The following is a 13,222-nucleotide window of genomic DNA, read 5'->3' on the forward strand; positions in this document are numbered from 1 at the left end:
ACAACAAATTAAAAAGAACTTATAGATTTCTCAGAAAGCTTCGATGAAGCGCTGCCAAACGACTCTGAGAGCAAACATTGGTAAGAGCAAGAAAAATTGAAGAGAAAGGAAAAAGTGTTCAGAACGTGTCAAACTTCACAAGGGAGGAGAGAACTAGGCGTGCCAGTGTTTAATTGCTGCTGATGCTGAGAGCCGAAGGAAGAGAAAGAGAAGATAGAAGGTTTGGAAGAAGAGCGGAAGGCCATCAATTTTGATCATCAAAGCGAGTAGCTAGTTTAGTGAAAGGAATAGTTACCATAGGGAGAGATGAGAGTGATGATGGAGAGAGAGTGAAATGAGGAGGAAGCAAAAACGAAAGAAAAGGATGATCAAGAGAAAGAGGAAGATGATGATGAAAAAGGGAAAGAAATGGCATAAACAAAAGACGAATGATGGCTGAGGGGAATTCAATGATAATTTCGACACATGAGCTGCTAGAGCAGGAACTTTGGAAAAGAACGCAGTGAAAAATAGATGAACAAAGAAATGTCGAGAGGAAATGAAAGGAAACGATATGGTGTTGAGAAAGAAACTTTAATTGCATTTTCTTAAAGAACAAAAAGATGAGTTACGAAAATGATTCAATTGCTCTTATTAACTGCAGTGTCCAAAATAGCACAATCTTCGTTTGCAGAATCTGTTGAGTTGTTCAGCAGACACGGTAATTTTTTGATGAGGTTTCACCTCGATTAATGAAAAGCATATTTCTTTTTCTATGGAAAAATAAAAATTCACATATTTGTTACATTTTTTAAAGTCCTTTAAATATTTTTTCCCTTTTATTAGCTTTGTTGAGCAAGTTAAGAATATTTTTTTGTCTTTTTGATGAGTTTTGTTGCTTTAACTTTATTTATTTTTTGTTAATTTTTATTAAACTTGATCAATAAATCCTTTTTCACGAAAAACATTAAAAAGGTATGTTTTTTAGAATATGATAATAAAACACACAAAAAACACAGCTTTAAAAACCAAATACTGCAAAAAAAAATCAATTAAATTTTTTGATCAATAAATACCACAATAGATTTTATTTTTTCGATTTTTGATCTTTTTTTATGATATCAAAAAAAATCACCCATATTAATTCTCTTGTTTATTCAAAGACAAACATGAGCCAGACTTTTCTTCAATGTGAATAATATCCTAAACTCTTTGTACCTTTTCTCCGACAATTGTTGCAGGTTTGCCAATTTTTCCAACGAGCCTTCCTTTTCTGAGAGCTCTCACAGCATTTTTGATACCTGTGCGGCTGAATTCCTTTGAATTGATAGAATCAGTTATACGAACAACTCAATCAACAACGATGTGAGCCATTCGCTCCAGCCGACTGTTGTATTTTCTATACTTGCGCGAAGACATTGCACGCTGCAATTTTTTCTGACCTTCTTTTAATTTTATTTCTGTTGATATTTTCATTTTTTTAATAATATTTTTAAGATCATAATAATTTTAAATTTTTTTAAATTGAAATGAAATGAAAAAAAATCGAAAAATAACATTTTAAACAAACCAAAGGTTTTATGCCCCATGTAACCCTCCAATTCCACACAGAAGTTCAATGAAGGGGCTAAACCCCCCCATCTCTCTCTCTCTCTCTCTCTCTCTCTCTTTCTCTCTCTCTCTCTCTCTCTCCTCCCCCCCCCATGCGAAATTGGGTTTGTTTCAAAATGTATTTATTTTTATCTGTTGAATTCATATATATACTTAAAAATCTTTAAAAATATGAAATTGTGGGAAAAGTTAATGATTAATTTAAAAAAAAGGTCAAGATAAATAAAAAGGTCGAGATAAAAATTTGACCCTAATTAATGGAAAATTCTATGAAACATCCAAATTTGCAGCAGACAAGTGAGATTAATCCTTCAAAAGTGTATTTGAGTTTATTTCATCTTCTTTTTTATGTGCCATCTCCCCAATTTTCTTTGATTTAACCGTCACTTACACCAATCCACCTGCAAGTCATTTCATGAAATGATTTCTGCCTAATGATCTGCACCTTCTTCAGAATCCCCATCGCATTGCGTGTGCTCTTTCAGGGCATCTTTGATGTCCAACAATACATTGCTTTGATGCCAAGATGATCGTCCACGTATTCATTGTCAGCTGTATTCTCATCGAGAAATATATACAAATCAACATTCCAGTTGCCAAATGCTTCTGTTCTGTCATGTCCAACAATCGAGTTGTCTTTCTGAGTGATGCTTGTCATGAAGGAGAACAAGGGGTCTTTCACAAAAGCGACAAGGGACTTACACAGATAATACACATCTCTTCAACCTCTTCTGTTTACACTTGCAAACTCAATCATCCGGAGCAACTGAACTTGGAGTGAAGGAAAAACAAATTCCAAGCTATTATTTGCTGGCTTTTCTGATATGATTTAAGGCTTTTGAAGTCCAGAAGGAAATTCCAGGTGAAAGCGAGACTGACTTCGGAGACATTGCAAAGGAAAGAAAAGTTTTTGAGAGAGATGATCACAGTATAAGAGACTTTTTTTTGAAAGGAGGATTTGGAATATGCAGGCAGGAAAAGGAAGGAAGAGAAATGGTGGATGGAGAAAGAATCGGAAATGGAATCAAACGCTTGAAAATCATTTTCTTATCTGATCTCCAAAAGATAACAGGAATCAGTCAGTTTTCTGATGAAATATATTTCTCATATTTTTTTGAAACAATATTTTTTCATTTGTTGCAAGAATTGAAAAAAATGAAAATACTTTCTCCATAAAATAAAGAAGATGAATGCAAAATATGAAAAAATTAACTTACAAAAAGTTTTGTGAGGTACATGAATATACACACATGTGATGAACAATAAATAACGAAAAATGGTTTCTGTTAAAAAAACAATAAAGAGCAAGAATGAAAGTGAGTGAAAGTTTAATCAACTGGAATTCTTTGACAGAATTGAAACAATGCAAATACAAATTGTGTAAACTTTTGGAAAAAGAAAAAATTGTGAAAATGCCAATAGCAGCCACTGCATGAAGCAGTTGCATTTATAAAAGTCGGATAAAAACAAACTTCTCAATCAAAACAAATGAAAGATTTCGGACTCTCTCAATGAAAGAGTCAGTTTCACGATAAAGCTAAAAAAATTTCAAAAACTTTTTATTTCTTTCCCTTCTCATTGCTGTCATTCTCACTCATTCCAAATCATTCCCATTAAAGGTTATTATATCATTTCCTGCTTCCTCAACCTTCTGCCTGCTCATCAAATACCAAAACGCAATTTGAACAGCTCCACAAAAACACATGCACCAACATCTCTCACATTTTTCAACTCTCACTGAACAAGCTTCCACTCCAACTCCCGCTTCCACTTTCATCTTTTGATCCGCTTGATTCTTCCTCAATATCCACAGCATCTGACACAGTCATTATCACGGCTCCTGCTGGAAAACGCTGAATGAACTCTCTCTTCAGTCCAACCAGAGAAGGTCGTTGTTCTGGAACTGCAGAAACGCACTGGCCAATCAGTATGCTCATGCTTCCATTAACGGCTTCATGCTTTGGCCTTTCTCCATTCACAATCTTCTGCCCAGCCACTTCTGCTTCATAATCTCCAAACGGAATTTGAAGTGTCAGACACTCCCATAGGATCATCCCGATTGAAAACACAACCGATTCCTTTGTTGCTCCCATCTTCTTGTTGATCAGCAGCTCAGGGGCCTTCCACCTCAGGCACTCTTTTTTGTAATAATCATCCTCATCCTCAAAGGCTGATGAAGGAAGAGAGTCCTCCTCATCATTATCATCGCTTTTAGATGTCACAATTGTTGATGATGAGATGGATGATGAATCTGAATCATCAGACAAGAAGTCGGAGTGCATGACAATGCAGATCACCATATGCTCAGAGAACAGAACAATGTGCGGACTCAGATTGGAAAGAGAAGATAGAGGATTTTCCATCTCATCAAATGAATGGAGAGAGAGATTGGCCACCCAGAACAGCATTTGTGCTGCCGTCTGCTCCCTCTCCTTCAATGAACCTATTGGCATTTCCTTTGTCTTATTCCTTCCATGCAACAGCATGAACAGAGAATCCCTCAAGTCCACTATCAGCTTCTCATGAGGGGATGAGCAAGCCATTGCATCCACCAGATTCGACATCGATGAGGTGGTAGGACACAAATCTTCTCCACGAACAAAAGTGGATTCTGTATCTGAAGTGTCTGTGGTTGAAGTGGATGAGATGGATGGTGAAGGAGTCTGCTTTCGAATCTCTTCTTCTTCAACTTTCTCCAATGCCCATTCAGGAATCTTGTCTGAATCTCTCCCCAAAATATATTCTGTTGAGCCACTCTCAGAGAGAAGATGCTCTGATGATTCAGAATGTTGCATATTCGTATCATATACCCTCTTCTTGATCCTTTCCTCATTCTTCTTCTCTGCCTCCCTCTCTGCCCTTCTCCACTGCTCCTCTGGTGACATCTCCATCGTCACCATCTCAAATGCTTTTGGATCCTTCCTCACTGTGTCATTCACAATCTCTTCTAATTCCTTTGTTCTTCTCTTTTGCTTTCTCCATCGAAGCGTAGAAATTACTGCAACAATAAAAATGATAAGAAGAACAAAAGCCATGATAATCACAATCAACACCCAAAAAGATTTGTTTTCTTTTCCTCCTTCAACCGCTTTATCAATTCCAGTCTTTGATTCTGTTTTGTTCTTCAGAGCAAATGAATCAGTTGCAGACAACCGTTTTCCAAACAGAATCATCACTGACACCTCTGTTTCATCTGCAATCGTTGAAATAGTTTCAGATGGGATTTTTCCAATCACTTCATTTTCTGATATGAAACTGTCTTCCTCAAAAGGATGTGTCTCAACCAACTCCACATCCCCTGTTTTGCACACAAGTCTGAATGACAAATCGCAAGGCACAAATAGAGATCCCTTGAATTTCACAACAACATTGCTGCCATTCTCATTCACAGAAGCCTCTTCCAATTTGGGAATGAAGAAAGGAGATGACCTTTCTGCTGCTATCCCACCAAGTTCACATCTGTCGTTCAAAATCCAAAGAAAAGAATTGGGCATCAATCCATCTCCTCCTTTCAAGCTCGAAATGGTCAATGAGGAAGAATCTGAGCAAATGATGTTTCGACGAAGAGAGGGATATTTCTGAATAGAAGGATTATTATTCATAAACTCACCTTTCTCAATCGTCACATTGCCAGCGGAAACTGAAAATCCACCTGATGAAGCATTCATTATTGTCACATATTTCATCACCAACGAAGTTTTTGATGAATGGACAAGCGATCCATTCCATTTGCAAATTTCTTCAAAAGCATTATATCTCTCATTTTCACTTTCTTTCAAAAGCAATCCAATAAATTGACATGAATTCATCAAAATATCTTTTGCATTGTGAATCTCCACCATGCTTCCTTTGCTTGACAGAGAATCGCAATCTGAGCAAGAGCAGTTTGAAAGAACTATTTGAGCTGAGGAAGAAGAAGCTGAAAGAACAGAAGCTCCTTCTGAATTCCTTGAACAGTTCTTGAATGAGGAGATTCCTATTGAAACTGTTACTGAAGCATTTTTGTCAATAGAAATGATGCAACCTTCAGACAATTTCACTTCACCCACAGCCATTCCATTCAGTGCAACACTTCCACAGTTGCCAATCTCAAACACATTGGTTGTTGCCTCGATATGTTTCAGCTTCACGTTTGTCAACGAAATCTGATCCCCACGAAGCACGAATGAAGGCTTCTTGAATGAAAGCATTGTTATCGAGCAGTTGTCAACATTCAAAATTCCACTTTTTAAACTCAACAACGATGAGTCAAGAGCAACTGTTTGAATGCTGTTTGACCCTCCAATCGAAGAGAAATCAACAAATGAAAGAGAAAGTTGTCCACTAACTTCTTGAATAATTGAATTGCCAGAATAAAAAAATGACTGCCAAAAGTTGAATTTCAATCTTTCAATCCGAACAGTCTCTGAGGTTGAGATGAGAATTCCTTCATTGTCAGAAATTGTTGAGTCCAGATATACAAAAGCAGCGAAGGGAGGTTTCAGTGAGTGGATGCTAACATCCTTTGCTTCATATTCCCCATTGATGATCGTCTCCTCTGAGATCAACAGCTGTGAGTATGATGAAGGAATAATGTGCTGAACTCCGACATTCATTGACTCACAAGGCTTACTGGACTCTCCACATTGTTTGCTGTCTGAATGATTATCTGCGACAGAAGACACAAATACCGTCTCACTCTGGTATTTCACAACTCTCAGCAGAAGATCCTCTTCCCCAACAAATGAGTCTGTTGTGCATCCCCACATTGAAAGCTCCTTCACAAATGGAGCTCTGAAATCCAGCAAGAATTGCTCATCAACAATCTGATTTTCGATTGAGTGGCATTTCACATACACATCTCTCCCTCTGAACGCTGAATTGTCTCTGAATGTGATGTTCGACAGAACAAAGTTCAGAGGATGCTCAGTTGTTGAGGTGCATTCCAGAAACAGCCAGCCACCTCTTCCTGTGGTTGAACAGAAGCACTCAGATATCGTGCAAAATGAGCAATCAAAGCTTCCTCCCTCATTCAACACACAAAACATCCCTCCTCCCTTTCCACACTTCAAACCTCCACATTTCTTCATCGTTGTGTTTCGAATCACAATTTTCAATGGCTCATCATCATTCACATTTCGAATAATGGGAATATCATCTGTTGTGCTCTGGGTGACTTCTTCAAACAAACTCCACTCAATGACAATATCTTGTTCAAATTCTTTGTTTTCTCTTGTTGTACTGCTTGAAACGCACAATCCACTTGCCCCGTCCAGCTCAACATTTTTCATCGTCAGGTTTTTGATGCTCAAAATCGTTGTTGGCTGCACAGAAATAACATCTTTTGAAAAGCAAAGTGATTCTATTGTAACAAATTCTAACAGAACTGTTCCACCATCTGCCTTGATCAACCCAAAGCTTATTATTTCTTCTTCACTTTCTTCATTTTTGTTGAATGAACAGTCTTTCAGAGTCAACAATCCTTCACTCGATCTAACATGCATTAAATAATTGACTCCACTTTTGAATGAAGATGGAATCACAAAGCGAATCAGTTCGAAATTGGTAATACCACAAATCTTCATTGCTGCTCCTTCTGCTCCTTCAAGCGATAAGAGACATTCCAAAGAGCAAATGAGGCTATTATCTGATTTTATTGCAGCCCCGCTGAGATCTACACTTTTCTTAAGAGACCCTTTTCCAATGATGTTAATATTCCTTTCGTTTGCTTTTGGCATTTTTGCCAACGAATAATCAATAGACAAACAAGGATAATCCGAGAATCCACAGGCAAGAATATCTTTCCCATCACCTCTAACAAATACTTCTGAGCCAAGTGAGAGCCAAAAATACACCAGTGGAATGGCATTCGTTGTGTCGCTTCCATCAAAGCCTCTCATGGAATCCAATGAAATATTAGCCAAATTCTCAGATACAAATGGAAGTGAGTCATTTGTGATGCTCTTTGTCAAGTTGGATGATTCAACAAACAGGTCATTTCCATATCTGGCAACATTTGGCTCGTCTTCCTCAAAAATGGGGGATGACATCACAAATGAAGAAATGCCATCGATCAACTTCAGTGCCATTCCTCCTCCAAACCCAATCTTCCCTTCTTCAGCTGGTGCTGTGCATCTTATGAAAGAACATGAAATGACATTCAATTGAGCATTTCCTTTCAAGCGGGTATTAATAGCCCCTCCTCTGCTTCCATCAGTCAAAACTGAACATCCATCAAATTCACATTCTTCAATATTTATTTCACTGTTTGAATTTTCATCGTTACTATTATCGATGTTCACGCAGCCTCCACTTCCAGCTGCTCTTTCTATTTCTGTAAAATGGCAGTTAGTCATGTTCAACCACTGTATGCTCATCAACTCGGTATATGAACTGCTTCCAGACAATGAGATCAATGGATAATCGCTCAAATTTATCGATGAAGCTGAAAATGAATCAATAACCAAGGTTCCAGACTCAATAGATAAGAATAGAAATACCATTTCTGATGAAGGATCTTGAAGAGTGAGAGAACATTGAGACAGCGTTAGTGTTGAAGAAGATGATGAAATGAAAGTGGAATGTGATGAAAAAGAAGAAGAAAGAGAGAAGATAAGTTTTGATAATTCTGTTTCAACATTTATTGAAATCATCGATGAATTGGATATGGAACTTGAATCAGAGATTGTCCATCCACTTTGATCATCATTTCCTCTGATTTCATGCTTCTGTTCACCAAAGGCCAATTCATCGCTCACCAAAATCATTTTATTCACAACAACTTTCTTTGTTCCTGCTTGTCTTGTGAGGGAGTGCTTCAAGGTCAAACAAGGAAACTGGACAATTCCACAATGTGAATGATCAGATGCCTCAGTGCAACTCACATATATTTCTTCTGGGATGGGAAGGAGATAGATGCATAGAGGAATTGCTAACCTTGTGTTTCCATTGTCGAATCCTCGCACTTTGTCAAATGAATCCAAAGATGCTGTTACACATGTGATATTCTCTAATTTTGCTATCTCTTCCAGATTTGGGGAAATAACAAAGATATCTCTTCCCCACTTGGCTGTATTCATTCCAAAGGAAGATGATATCAGGAAATCTGGATTTTCGTTCAATAGTCGAAGAAGAATTCCTCCTCCAAATCCATTGGATAATGAACAAAAGCACCCATCAAAAGATCCACCATTCACTTTCACTTCATTCTCATTCCCAACACACAGCATCATCGATCCCCCGTCAGCTGATGTTCTGCTTCCACATCCTTCAAAAGTGCACGAATTCAGATCAATATTTGCCTTTTCATTGAAAAAAGACATCACAGCTGCTCCGCTTGTTGTTCTTTCGATTCCATCAAAGGTGCATTCTGAAAGTGTCAATGATATTTCATTTGTTGAAGAAAGCGAAAACAACGAGGTTGATGAGATTGTCTTTGCCCAGTTCACATTTTCCATCTGCAGCATACCACTCTGAATGTTAATCAGCTCTGTAGCAAATGCTGTATTTCCGGTTTGTTCACTTCCAGCAGAAATGTTCATCCTGCTGATATGCATCTCTCCTGCTCCTGTGATCTCAAATAGCCTTGAGCCACGATTATTCGTTTGCATAGGATCATGCTCAATGGTGATGAAATTTAAAGAGAATGCGCCTGTCGAGACAGAAAAAAGAGACATCCCAGCTGCATCTAATTCTGTTTGGACTGTTGTGCTCATATCGCTTTGACCGTAAATTGAATAAGTGTTAATTCCACAATCCACATTCTTGGTCTCTGTAATCGTTCCTGATAGGATCTCGATATCCTTCACAAAGTCTGGAATAAGTTGAGTGAGACAATGGCTGATGGTTCTGCATGGATGGCTTTCATCCCGTCCGCATGCATATGTGTCAATGGAATTTGGTTCTGTTTGCGCTGAGGAGGCAAATCTGGTTCTTTCAAAATCGTTTTTAAGCCATCCACTTTTATCAACAATTGAGTCGTATCGTGAGCTGACTCTATTTGTTGTATTTCTTGTTGAATAGCAACTTGAGTCAATGTTGTTTGATGTCGAATTATGGAGAGCAATATCATGTCCTCCTTTTGAACATGAATTGTTGTGAAAAAAGCAGTAATAAAACAAAATTCCGTAATTCAGGCTATTTATTAATATTCCAGCAGCACCTCCTCCGCACATTGAATGGCAATTGCAGAATAAACAATTAGAAAAAACAACCTGATCAGTGCAACTCCAATGTTCAATTGCGCCTCCAGCGGATGATGCCGAATGATTTGCTTTGCAAGATGAAAATAATGAATTAATTATGCATTCTTTCTGCCTTTGAGTTTTTGTGGGACGTAAGTCAATTGCGCCTGCATCATTGCCTGCAGAGCAATTTTGAAAGGAGCAATCATCTACCACTGATTGATAATAAATGTTTTCTAAATACATCCCACCACCGCAACCATCTGAGCTTGCTGTTGCTGCGCACTGAGTAAATGTGGAGTGCGTCACAATGCATTCAGCGATTTTCAAAGCATATATTCCTCCACCTTTTTCCGAGGAAGCATTGCATCTCACAAATGACGAATTTTCAACAGTCAGAATGGCTTTTTCATTGTCATGCACATAGAGAGCACCTCCTTGCGAGGATGTGCAATCTTCCCATTCACACAACGAAAATGATTGACTATTTGTCAAATTCATTTGTCCTTTTTTCTCAAGAGCATTCGTTTCTCTTTTCCCGAAGCTTACAGTTGTGTTTTTACAGACAAATTCATGTGAAGAATACGATCCACTCGAAATCCCTCCTTCAAATGCATTCAAACACGAATAAATGAGGCTGTTCTCCATTGAACTTCGAAAACATGAATGTTCCACATAATGATCGCTTTTCTTGTTATTTTTCACTGACATGTTCCTGAAGGCACAATTTTTAATCTGTTCACTTTTGCTCTTTCCTGACAATAGAAAATAGTCTGAAGAAGATGCAACAAGATTTGCCATGATAGAATTTCTCAAAACAGCAGAATTTGATTCATCAGATGAAAATATGAGACTGGAAGGGTTCAGATTCTTTTGAGGAATCAAACTCAAATTCACCATGTTGATTGACCCTCTTTGCAAAAGAAAAGGAGATGGCGATTTTTGGAGCAAATTGCAGGAATCCAACATAATTGTTGATTTCGATGTGATATGCATGAATGATGAGGAAGAATATTCAAGTGCCACATTCTTCAGTCCAACTGTAGAATTGGAGAATCCCAAAAATGTGTAAATTACTGTAAAGATTCCTGATTGTAATTTTTTCGCTTCAGACAATGCATTCTGTTCAAATAGATAAATGTTATCACCCTTTAGTGGGGATTGTGCATCATTTGAGTTTCCTTGACCAAAACAAACACAATTATTGAAAAAAATACAATTTTGAAGGAATACCTTTGTTTTGAAATGTGGCAATTCCAGAGATATCTTGTGCTTCAAATGTCTTCACAAGGAGCAAGCATGCAAAAAGGAACAAATGCATCCTCGTATGGAATGAAAATAAATTTTGACTTGAAAAATAAAATATTTTCTGGAGGATCAAAAAATCCCTTAATAATTGTTTTCAACACATTTGGAAAAATCAAAGTTTTTCTTTTACAATCATTTTGTGGCTTATTGAAAAATAGATAACGCGCGTCCAAAGCATGCTACTACTTTGGTTTTTGTCGGGCATGAATTATATGCTGATTCAGGTGAAATATTTGCACACAAAAAAATTTAATTTAATAAAACAATTAGTAAAACAGGAATAAAACTGAATAAAAGAAAAAAAACCTTTTCAGAAAAAACCGCTGTCCAATAAAGGCTTCAAAAGCAATAAATTCCATGTCAAAACACATGCCCTCAAAATTTCACTTTGAGATGTGTTGTTTCTAGCTATCAATTGTCACCTCACCTATTGAAATCAAATGGCGAGTCTTTCTTTTCCTCTTTCTCTTTCTTCTTCTCTTCTTTTCCTCTTCTTTTCCATTCTGCTCTTTATACTCTCACCTGTTTTGTCTTTTCACTCAGCTTCATCTGCTTCGAACCCACAAACATCCAAATAACCTCTTCTTTGTTATTCTTCTCCCTCTTTCCTGCTCCTTCACCATTTTTAACATTGATCCATTTTTGCAAACAGCTGATGTTCTGCAACCCAAAAATATCCTTCTCTGCTTTTCTCATTGAGAAAAGATGTCTCAAAGAAACCATTTGTTCCAATAAAAAGTGAATGTCATGCAAACCTTCTCTGCATATATTCTTGATAAAATCAGAAACATCAAAAATTGCAAAGAAATATACAAAGGAATCAAACTTGTTTTTTGTTGTTTCTCAAAAAATAAACACATTTTGCAAAATAAAGAAAAATAAAATAAAAATTCTTGAGCTTTCAATTTTTCCAATTCCACAAATCTTTCATCATTCAGAAAAAAAAAAAAAAATATTAATTTTTTACCGCAAACAAGAAAGCATGCATCTTTTCCTTCTCTGTTAGCCAACCGTTCTCATTGTCAAATTCAAACAGCCTTCTCCGTCTGCCTCTTCTGTCTTCGCAATCTCTTGTTCCTTGCTTTCCATTCTTCATTGGCTCTGCCTCCATCTCTTTCCTTCTCCTTCTCATCAACCCCTTCCTTTCACTCTCTTTTCCATCTTCTTCTTTCTCTTCATTCGCTTTCTTCCTTGTCCTCCAACAATGTTGTCTTTTCTTTCTGTCCAAAGCCTTCCAATGAAAAATCGTTCAACATCACAGCTTTTCTGAAGGATTGTGTGTGTTTGAAATTCAAATAGAAATGCCTTCAAATTATCTCGTGCTAAATTATCTTAAAAGGGAAAGATAACGGGAAAGCTAAGTGAATTGAATTTACAAATAAATGATTCAAACCTCTCAACAACTTCAAAGTTATTGATGCAAAAGTACTGTTTCAAGAATTATTTTTCAATTCAAAGAAACCAATGCATTTTTCGCAAATCCAATAAATTCATAATCAAAATGGGAGCATGTTCGGAGAAGAATGCTTATCGGAATGAAATTGGATGTTGATTTTGGATATTGGCAAAATCCCTGTAATCCTTTTGGCTTCTCTTGGCAAGACAAACATAACACGTGATACAAAAAAGGTGACGTTGGAAAAAAAACTAGTGGAGCACTCAAAGGCATTCTCTGTCGACGCGGATGACGTTTGTTGCGTTTTGACGAAATGATCAGCATCTCCTCCGCTGTTTGCAACAATATGGCTCTTGCAGATGAAAAGGTTCCCACTGCTGAAGCATCTGTTGGACGTATTGTCATTCTTCCGAATTTTGTTTGTTCTGGCCGTTGAGCTGTCTGGATGAATACGTGTTTGATTATTCTCCCTCCTTTCAAAAAAACCCTCGCTTATAACCCTTTCCCCTCCGCATCTCCATCGCATGCAAAGAGCAGAGTAGTTCTTGCACTTTCCTTTTCGATGCTGAACTTGCAATAAGGTTTTTTTTGGATTTTTCAGTTATCAAAGCATCTGTTATGGTTGCGCAATATTAAAAAAACTCAACATTAGCAATATTTCATTGAAAATTTTTTCAACTTTGTATTACGCATTTGTGTGCAACGACTTTATTACAGTTATGCAAATTATTCTTGCCTTTAAGAAGAATGATTTGAATTAATCAAT

The 13,222-nt window shown here is 37.2% G+C and overlaps 2 protein-coding genes across 2 annotated transcripts; both read right to left on the reverse strand.

The window, feature by feature from the left end:
* Window positions 1-2,708: 2,708 nt before the first annotated feature.
* Window positions 2,709-10,400, reverse strand: MONOS_5227 (uncharacterized protein; the record flags this gene model as incomplete). Its single annotated transcript, XM_067875356.1, has 1 exon — window positions 2,709-10,400. The coding sequence occupies one exon, from the start codon at window positions 10,398-10,400 to the stop codon at window positions 3,318-3,320; it is 7,083 nt and encodes a 2,360-aa protein (XP_067732872.1). The 3' UTR covers window positions 2,709-3,317.
* Window positions 10,401-11,770: 1,370 nt separating this feature from the next.
* Window positions 11,771-12,192, reverse strand: MONOS_5228 (uncharacterized protein; the record flags this gene model as incomplete). The annotated part of the gene is made up of 2 exons (XM_067875357.1): window positions 11,771-11,831; window positions 12,035-12,192. 2 exons carry the CDS (start codon window positions 12,190-12,192, stop codon window positions 11,771-11,773), a joined length of 219 nt encoding a protein of 72 aa, XP_067732873.1.
* Between the last annotated feature and the right edge of the window lie 1,030 nt (window positions 12,193-13,222).

The sequence above is a fragment of the Monocercomonoides exilis genome (genome assembly GCF_001643675.1).
Source record: "Monocercomonoides exilis strain PA203 chromosome Unknown scaffold8-1962414, whole genome shotgun sequence".
Taxonomy (NCBI): Eukaryota; Preaxostyla; order Oxymonadida; family Polymastigidae; genus Monocercomonoides; species Monocercomonoides exilis.